This window comes from Syngnathus acus, chromosome 5 (assembly GCF_901709675.1).
Source record: "Syngnathus acus chromosome 5, fSynAcu1.2, whole genome shotgun sequence".
Taxonomy (NCBI): Eukaryota; Metazoa; Chordata; class Actinopteri; order Syngnathiformes; family Syngnathidae; genus Syngnathus; species Syngnathus acus.
In genome coordinates this window covers 1,439,155-1,449,037 of record NC_051091.1, presented here as the reverse complement: position 1 = coordinate 1,449,037, position 9,883 = coordinate 1,439,155, and the positions used below count along the sequence as shown (strand labels likewise).

Genomic DNA, 9,883 nt, shown 5'->3' with positions numbered 1-9,883 from the left:
TGCTAGAACCAATTGGTGGTATTTGATATTTGTTTACGACAAGCATCACAAGGCTTCACGGTTGCATATCCTCCCATGCCCCCTTTTTAAGAACGTATAGCTTTTTTAGGTCCAAAGAGCATGTGAGTAAACCTATCCCTGAGGACCACAATGAAAAAGCAAAGGGGAAGGTTGCCTCTCAAAAGCCTTCACTCCCACTCACAAGATTGAACTGGCAACACACCAGCGGATAAAACTCAACTTGGAAAATAGTGAGTAGATGCAAAAAGATGCTGAGTTTATTTTCAAATCTGATTTATTGCCCTTAAAGTTAGTTGATGTGAGATTATGTAATTGTTGCTCGGGCAAGGTTAAGTACATGTATTATAACAAACTGTTATTTAATGTGTATTTAGCATCAATGTCCAATTGGGAATTTTACTTTAAAGTCATATAAGTTTAACCCGGATTTGTACAAAAGTGGCAATGTCTCGTAGTCAAGCAGTAAACAAACTAAATTATAATTAGAGTAAGTATTCATAACAATTGAAAATAGTTTTTGTTGTCAATTATGCATCTCTTTTAAAATGTCACAAAACGCAGTTTTGAGAAGATTTTAATCCTCAGACAGTTATGCAAGACTGATCATTTGCTGTGCTATAGTAACTAATTGTAAGACATCTGTATTTTACAGAGCAGCTATACAAGCTGTGCATCTAAATCAAAATGTTTAAGATACGTAGAGTTAACGATGTGGAGCCAACTGCTCCTGGGCAAGGTAAGTAACATCGTCTCTATTCTTTACTTTATTTTGTTTCAGACGTTATCAGACGTTTGTTGTTAGTCCAAAATGTACGCGCCGTAGAGGGATTCAGGCAATTTTTACAAACTCCTAGCCCTATTTTTGACAGTGAATATCAAAAAGCGGTCAAGGGTGCCAGGAGTGATGATCACTCAATTTGTGGAAGAAGTCCCTGTGGGGATGAGCACCCCAGACTTTACCCGGAAACCCATAGCACTGACCATTCAAGAAGGTATGCTGCAAAGCCTTGGGTGTTTTTTGTTTGCGAGACATCATGCCATGATGATTTTATCGTCTCATATCTAGGAAAGCTTGCCATTTTCAAAGCAAGAGTTAGCGGCAAACCCGCGCCAAGGGTGTCGTGGGCAAGGAATAATGGAGAAATTGATGAAGAAAATTACAAAATGGTCTATGACTCACTTTCTGGTGAACACTCACTGGAGGTGAGCTCATAAGAGTGACAAATAAATGGAGATGGATATATGAATAAGCCGGCGGTAATGCATGTTGTAACTGTTGCATCAATTTTGCATTTCCATAGATACCGGAGGTGTCCGTAGAACACGCTGACACTTACAAATGTTTCGCTACAAACGAGTATGGAAGAGCAGTTGTCACAGCTGCCCTAAATATCATTGAACGTGAGTCCCTTACATACATGTACTCCATAAATAAAACTTCATTACTGAGCAAAACTAATTCAAATGATTTCCTTTCTAGTTGGCTATAAAAAGAGTAGAGCCTTGCAGCAATCTAGAACAGGTACACACTTTGCACAGTTTGACATCCACAAAGATTGAATTACCGGTAATCAAAAACAACCTACCCCACCCGCAATGCATTCCAGGTGTCCGAGAACTCCCTGAAGACTTCAAGAAGGCCTTAAGATGCACGTAAGTAAAATTCCAGTGAGTCAGTGTGGCAAAAGCAAATGACATTTTTCTTTGCTATCAATTCATTTCTTGCGTAGGGTTAAAATCGAACCTAAACCCGAAGTCAAACGAGTCATTGACGACAGGTTTTGGGAGCTTTTGTTGAGCTCTAATAAAAAACATTACGAGAGGATCTGCAGTGAATACGGTGTCACAGATTTCCGCTGGATGCTAAAGAAACTAAAAGAAAAGAAGCTGGAACAGGAATATGAGCAAGAGAAGGTATTTTTTGCCACATTTTCCACTCATTGGAGGCGTGAATGTAAGTGCAAATGGTTGTAGGATAAGCACTAGTGAGATTGGATGGATGCAAACTGTCTGCAACACAAAATGGCAATATTACACGGTATTGTTTTGTCCCGATCTGCATAAAAACAGGTTGTTGAGAGACTCTGCAATTTAAAGCCTATTGAAGTCAAAGGTTATAGAGCTGAGATGTCCCTTAAAGACCCGGCAAGTAAAATCTTGAATAAGGTGAGACGCTCCCATTTGAATGTAAACGTTCTGGTAAATGTGAAAGAAAGGTTTTTAATGTGATCGGACAGGATGGCGTACTGGTTCCTTTTGATGGGGATGCAGAGAGGAAATTAAAACAAGTGGGGAAGAAGTTTGTGTTCAGCATCAATGACGTTCATCCTGAAGATGCTGGAATGTGCCATGTGGAGGTTGATGGGGTCAAGATTTTCTCGACTGAATTAAAAGGTGAGACGGCGCATCAAGACTGATGTCTTATGATGTACATACCCTTGAAATATCCTCTTCATAAAGTTCCCAGTGCCGACTTCTTGGTCAAGTTTCAAGATGTGAGAGCGGGAGAACGAGAAGATGCCGTGTTTGAGTGTGTCATTTCACAACCCATGAAAAAAATCAATTGGATGGGAAAGAACATCCCACTGGGGCAAGGAGAAAAATACGATATCAGTGTGTCGGAGAATATGCTCATTCATTCTTTGGTGGTGAAGGACTGTCTACCATCGGACAAAGGCATCTATACGGCTGTGGCTGGAATCACATCTTGCAGTGCTTGGCTCATTGTGGAAGGTAAGTGCACAGATTTATTTTAAAAGAAATGAAAAGTGATTCAAAGAATGAGTAAATGAATGAATTAAAATGCTAGCAGTGCTATGGTAAGCACATTTGCTTCGCAGTTCCGAGGTTTGGGGTTTGATTATTAACTTAGGCCCCATGTTTGTGCTTGTGTTGTGGGAACTTTGGCTCCCTCTCGCAGTTCAGAAACAAGATTTAAGATTTAAAATCACGACGTTCCAAGGTAAGGTAGGAGGGCCTTTTGTGGCCCACTACATGTTTTTCCATTGGCCCTCTATTAATTAACTATCCTGGTTTCTGCCTCAAATAACTGGAATACTTGGTAAGATACACCTCATTCATCCCAGTAATATCTTTTTAAAAGTTAGACATTCTTGCGCCGTACTGTCCACAGGTCTGAAGATGAATGTTTGTTGGTCTATATGTGCCGTATGATTGGCGGGTGAAACTCTCAGTAGGATAAACGCTATAAAAAAATTATGTTTGGATGAAATAAAATGCCAGATAAAGCTTTGTTAACACTTTATCTGTATTGTTTTTGCTTTTTTAAATATATAATCAGGGGACAATGACCAAAACTTGGTTGGAAAGAAGAAAGCTCGCAAAACAACTCGAGCAGGTGGTGGAGCAGATCTGCTGAAGATCGCTGAGGAGCAACAGGCCAAATTACAGAAGGAAAGAGATGAGTTGCTTGCGACAGCCAAGGCACAAGCAGAGGTTGAAGCAAAAGCAGAGGAAGAGGTTGAAGCCAAAGAAATAGGAGATGTTAACGCCAAAGCAGATGTTAAACCTAAAGAACAAAAAGAGACAACAAATAAAGCTGAAGCAGAGAATAAGACTAAAGAAAAAACAGGGACTAAAATTCAAGCTAAAGAAGAAAAGACCAAAGAAAAAACTGAGACTAAAATTCAAGCTAAAGAAGACAAGACTAAAGAAAAAACAGAGAAGACTAAAGAAAAATTAGATACCAAAATTCATGGTAATGTAGAGGAAACGACTAAAGAAAAAACAACAGAGACTAAAATTCAAGCAGAGGATAAGACTAAAACAAAAGGAGATACTAAAAATACAATAAGCGAATATACTAAAAATAAAGCAATGCCAAAATCCACAGCCAAAACAAAACAAACAGTAAAGGTGAAGGTTGAGAAAAAAGATGATAGTAAGAATGAAAATTCAGCCAAAGAGGAAGAATTTGAAGCAGAGGATGAGGAATCTGAGGAGGGGGATGAAATGGAAGAGGAAGATGCTGGAGTGGAAGTGGAAAAGAGAAAAGACAAGCCTACGCAGACTACCAATCCCAAAGTCTCTAATGATAAAGAAGACGAGGAACCAGTTCTGAAGAAAAAGAAAAGAGTGCGAAAGGGCCCACTTGTTCCCGATACCGCCATGGGTAAGCTGAATGGGGTGGCAGCGCTTTGATCGACATATTTACTTTCATTCCTAACTGTGACCTTTACTATCCAGATGCGGGTGTTTACTTCACCAGTGGTTTGTCCGACATCAACGCTATCATTGATACAGAGGCGGAATTAATCTGCAGACTGAGCAGCGACGACTGTGAAGGATTCTGGTACAAAGATGGCAAAAAGGTAAGAGACCAAGAGTTCATTTGACGGTGATGCTTCTTTTTAATGGCTTCAATGTGCGTTTTAGATAGCATCTACAGATGATGTCCGTATTGTTGAAGAAGGGTCTTATCGTAAGCTTGTGTTAAAAAACTGTAAAGAAGAGGATGCTGGAAAGTATCGCTATGAAGCCGATGGCCGTAAAACAGAAGCGATGGTGATTGTTGAAGGTAGTGTCAACTAATTCATTAATGAAATAAATAAATAAAAAGAGAGAAGCCCTTGAAGAGGTCGTTCAGTGATGGATGGTTAACATAAAATAATATGTGCTCTTCTGACAGATCCCCCAAGAATGAATAAGGATGACCTCACTAAGTTCTTAAAACCGGTTATCGTAAACACTGGGAAAGACGCAGCCTTTGTGCTGTCCTTTCTTGGCCGGGAGCCAATGAAAATACAATGGTTCAACGAAGGCGAAGAGCTATTGGAGGACACCCGCACAAGGATTGAGAAGTCCTCCTCGCACACTCGCCTACTGCTGCTCAAGTGCAAGCGCAAAACCTCGGGGGAAATAAAGATAAAGATTAAAAATGATTTTGGAACAACAGAGGCGGTCACTCAACTCACTGTTCTTGGTATGTACAGCTACGCAAAAGAAAAAAAATGGCACTATTATTTGAAAGAGTCAAAGAAAATACAAAACGCAGTTGATGTAAAATTCATTCCACCCTTTGGTTGAATCATGACTTCTTTCTGATATGCGTGCCAATGTTGTCTCGTGTCTTTATGGTTAAGACGTGACCAAGCCTGTTCTTTCTTTCATTTGACCTCAGACAAGCCAACAGTGCCCCTAGGGCCCGTAGATATAATCGAAAGTTCTGCAAACTGTATCGCGTTCAAATGGAGGCCACCCAAAGACAACGGAGGCCCCCCAATTACCAATTACATCCTGGAACGTCAACAAATCGGCCGAAATAGCTGGAAGATGTTGGGAAAAATTGGTCCTGAACCCCAATACAGGGACTCGGATGTGGATCATGGAAGAAGGTACGCATATCACATCAGGGCTGAGAATCAGCAAGGTATCAGTGAAATGATGGAAACTGGTGACATTCAAGCTGGGACCAAGGGTAAGTTACCACAAAATTATGATCCAATGTGTTTGATTTTGACCAACAAATGTCTTTTTTGTAGCATACCCTGGACCTCCCACTGGCCTGAAAATTGTAAGTGCTTTTAAAGACTGTATCAACCTTGCATGGTCTCCACCTTCAAATACGGGAGGGACCAACATTTTAGGATACAATGTGGATAAACGAAAAAACAGCAGTAATCTCTGGAGCCTTGTCAACCCTTCGGATGAGTCCATCAAAGGTAAAGTTCAGGAGAACAAATGCAAGGGGGTGTTTATACCAGAGTTCCATTCATACAGTGGCTATTTCATTCAAATAGAGGTGTCCAAATACATTGATAACAAATCGATCAAATTAATCACCTTGTATTTTAATAATCAAGTCATCATTTAGAACCATTTCTAATTTAGAATTAAACATATGAGATGCATTGCAGTATGTTTAAACTGTTTTGTGTTCTACTAGAGAAAAAGTACGCTGCAAAAGATGTTATTGAAGGCATCCAGTATGAGTTCCGTGTTTCAGCGATCAATATTTCTGGTGTTGGAGAGCCAAGTGCACCTACTGAGTTTGTTTTTGCACGGGATCCAAAGAGTGAGAATTGCAAAATCCAAATTATTCACTCAGATTCAGTGGAAGGGTGAGCACTTCACTCATAATGTTTGTTGACATTTTTAGAGCCCCCTGGAAAAGTGAGAGACCTGAAGGTGATAGATTCTACATACAGCACCTTATCTCTTACATGGACCGAACCAAAGGTAGAAGAAGGTGTCCAGGATGAGGCCAAAGGATATTTTGTGGAAATCAGGGCGGCGGAAAACCCAGATTGGGGTCGCTGTAACTCAAGCCCTATCATTACAAACTCCTTCACAATCTTGGGTCTGAGGTCGATGGCCATGTACTGGGTAAGAGTGGTAGCCACCAATGAGGGTGGAGATGGTGAACCTCAAGAGTTGGAAAACTACATCATTGCAATGCCTCCCCCAGGTGAGTGAGTAGACTTATTAAAATGCATTCATAATGAAGATTTTGGATCCATTTCCCTACATTAATTTTGCATGTTCATTTCCTTCCAGTGAGACCTCGTTTTACTGACAAAAAAATAAAGAATTTTATGGTAACGAGAGCTGGCAACTCCATGAGGGTCACCTATAACTTCCAGGTTGAGTATTCACAAAAAGGAATGAGTGCACCACCCATCATTTCAATGAAGGCAGATTTCCTGGACCTCTGTCTCATGCTGTTGGCAGGGTTCTCCATTACCAACAAGTACTTGGCTCAAGGATGGTCTGCCTCTTCCCAAGCATGTGACAGTGAGCAATTCTGACACTTCATCCCAGTTAATGATCCCACTGTCCGAGCATCGAGACACCGGAATTTACACCTTGATCTTAAGAAACATCGTTGGACAAGAGTCATGCACTTTTGAGATGAGAGTCACAGGTAGAACCGGTAGAAGTATTTGGTCATCCACGGCAAGAATAGCTACACAGATGAGGTAACTGAGTGTGTTATTTTTGTGGCATGACGTTGATTTCCTTTTTCCTAGATGACCCCAAGCCACCAGGTCCGGTGGAGTTAGAGGAGAATGTGCCTGGAGCAGTGTTGATCACTTGGACAGCCTCTCCGGATGAGAAAAGGGATGACAGGCTGCACTACATGATCACCAAGCATGACTCTGTCAAGCACACTTGGCAAACGTTGGCGGACCGTCTTTTCAACAATAAATTCACTGCCGTCAATATTTTGCCAGGAAGGCAGTACAAGTTCCGCGTCTATGCCAAAAATGACATGGGAACCTCTGAACCCTCTGAGTCACCAAAGTGGGAAGTGAAGCGAGCGAAAGGTAGGGATGGGACAGCTGGTAGCAGCAGCAGATATTTGGGGTCCACATTTTATAGCCTTCAGTTTTCCTATTCCAAATATTACTTGAATGCTACATTGTCCATGACTGCCACTAAGGGACTCATACACAAACGCTTTATAGACTTTCTTTTTTTAAACGTTCCTATAGTCTGTGGTGAACTTGGTGCACACACAATGCACAGTCGTCAAGAGTATCACCCCCAAATCGTAATTGATCAATAGCAGTAGCTGGACAATAAAAGTTGGGTACAAACATACCAATTTTGAAAATGCCAGCAACCCAACACGTGGAAAGGAAAACCTCTGCATGTTTGTGCTTACTGTACCACATCACCAACAGCACATGTACAGAGCAATAGCCCCGCTGACAATCGCAAGTACCCACCACCATAAGATGTCTATTATAGTAACAGATTCAGCAATTAGACTTGCGGCCCTAATTGGTTTTCAAGCAGATGAGTGAGGGCAAATTCAGTCTGAACATTCGCCATGATGTGACGGTCAATGTGGAGATCCATCAAATAATCATGCATTTGCTGACTTGGACGGAAGTTGGGTGGTGGGGAGGATGAATCCGTTTGAAAATGGGCAAAATATATGAAGGTGCTAAATGACTGTAATGCTATCCATTATCAAGCCCTTCCTATTTTCTTCCATCCAGGAACATTTTCTTTGAATCTCCCAGCCTCAAAGGACTGCAGTTTTGAAGCGGCTCCCGCTTTTTCTGTTCCGCTCAAAATGCACAAGACTCCAGAGAGCTACGAGTGCTATATGAGCTGCGCCGTGACTGGAAACCCCAAACCCTATGTGACTTGGTACAGGAATAACATTAGCCTCAACACCAACAGCAACTACTACATCACCAATACGTGTGGGGTCTGCTCTATGGTCATACTCAAAGTGGGCCCCAAGGACAGCGGGGAGTACACGGTCGTTGCAGAAAACGCTCTTGGCAGGGTGGAATGTTCAACCATACTTGTTGTTAAAGGTAAATTATCATTCATTTATTGACATCTTAAAGGTTATTATTTGGGTGTACGTATTCTATGCATTTTCTTCCCCCAATAACCAGATTAAAGTGATGGCATGACGCTGCTCGACTGGAGAACCATGCTCTTTTAAGAAGAGGGAAAAGAAAAAATAGTATTGCCTTGGTATCTGCTCATTGGGATGATATTAAGAAGTCATCCAGAAAGATCAACTTAATGTGGCAATAGAAGAACTGAAATATGTATTCACGATCTGTGTACTCATGTGTCTTAATAACATGGCCAAGAAATGCCTTTGTCAAAATATACTACAAGGATGAAGAATTATAGAGACTTTACTCAAAACATTGGAATATTTTGTGTCTCATTTGAAAAGGTTGGGTCTGTCTGGGGGTTCCTGTCCTATTTAATGTTTGGCCAATTAGTGGCTTCCTGGGCTTTGGAATTCAGTGGTTTCTACTTCCAGGAGCTGAAGCAAAAGGGAGGGGCGCACATAAAGACAATACATAAATGCATTTTTACTTTGGGGAGGCAGTAAGTGGTTTATCTACACTGCATTTATTTGTTTCACCCGTTGGTGGTGCCAGAGGAGCCTTATCATGATTACCTTGGCCAAAAGGGACAAACAGGGGTGTTGGCCAACAACTGTGTAAGGTTCAACTCGCATAAAAGTGGATCTGTTTATTTTATTTACACTTGAAGTTTCACATAAACTCTATAAAGTGCACACATCTAACTTTTTTAGTGTGCTGTGTGTTTGGAGGCTTTAATAAAGGTATTTGTGACCCATTTTACAGAAAGACATAAATGGAACAGAAGAAATATGAAGTGCATGACTTCCAGTGTCGAGCCCGAGGAAACAATAACATTGTTAACGACTCGGAACATTAACGAGATTCCTGTCCTTTGCCTTTCCCTTTTATGTGTGAAATCTTGTAAACAAAGTAATGAAATTGTTTTCAAAATAATCCTCAAGACGATGGGGTAAAACAGGCTTCCCAAACACATTCTACATTTGTTTTTTGGTTGGGTAGTTCAGTGACCCACATCTTCATGCCTGACAAAAATCACAGCTGCCGTGTTATTCTCAGAGCAGTGAATTGATCGCAACTGAACTACTCAGTTTGTCTCAGAAGATGTTTTGACTCTCATCAAATCAGTCGTCATGATAACACTCTTATGGAATGAGGGGCAAAATGTCTTCTAATAAAAACTGAGGAGTCCAGTTGCGATCAATTCAGTGCACTGAGAATAAAATGACCTGAATGAATGACAACAGCCACAAGCATGTCCTCGTGTCACGCACAAAGGCTTGAAATACACAAACGTGCTCACGCTGGGCATAACTGTTATTTGCCAAGGTCCCAATAACTGGGCTGTGGCTGCCTGCCAGCATCACGGTCTCCATGAGTCGCATGTAAGGAAATACCCTCGGGGGCACAACAGATGCAGAGCACATTTCTCATTGTCCAACCATACCTCACTTGTTGCCCCTATCCACAACATGCACTTGGGGTGAGGATAATGGAATACTGTACAGTGAAAGCCCACTCTCCGCAGGGGACAG

The 9,883-nt window shown here is 41.3% G+C and overlaps 1 protein-coding gene across 2 annotated transcripts; it reads left to right on the top strand.

Moving 5' to 3' along the window:
* The first annotated feature begins 59 nt into the window (after positions 1-59).
* LOC119123395 (immunoglobulin-like and fibronectin type III domain-containing protein 1) lies at positions 60-9,083 on the top strand. Of its 2 annotated transcripts, XM_037252444.1 has the most exons (23): positions 60-251; positions 674-757; positions 891-1,013; positions 1,088-1,224; positions 1,323-1,422; positions 1,502-1,543; positions 1,629-1,674; positions 1,752-1,935; positions 2,092-2,187; positions 2,259-2,415; positions 3,323-4,153; positions 4,228-4,352; positions 4,417-4,558; positions 4,670-4,963; positions 5,162-5,458; positions 5,523-5,702; positions 5,927-6,055; positions 6,140-6,448; positions 6,538-6,623; positions 6,712-6,904; positions 7,011-7,307; positions 7,989-8,315; positions 8,400-9,083. In XM_037252444.1, the coding sequence occupies exons 2-23, from the start codon at positions 706-708 to the stop codon at positions 8,402-8,404; spliced, it is 4,152 nt and encodes a 1,383-aa protein (XP_037108339.1). In that variant the 5' UTR covers positions 60-251; positions 674-705; the 3' UTR covers positions 8,405-9,083. The 2 variants fall into 2 exon arrangements, with proteins under 2 accessions (XP_037108339.1, XP_037108341.1); XM_037252446.1 differs by lacking the exon at positions 60-251 and having other exon boundaries at positions 617-757.
* The last annotated feature ends 800 nt before the right edge of the window (positions 9,084-9,883 follow it).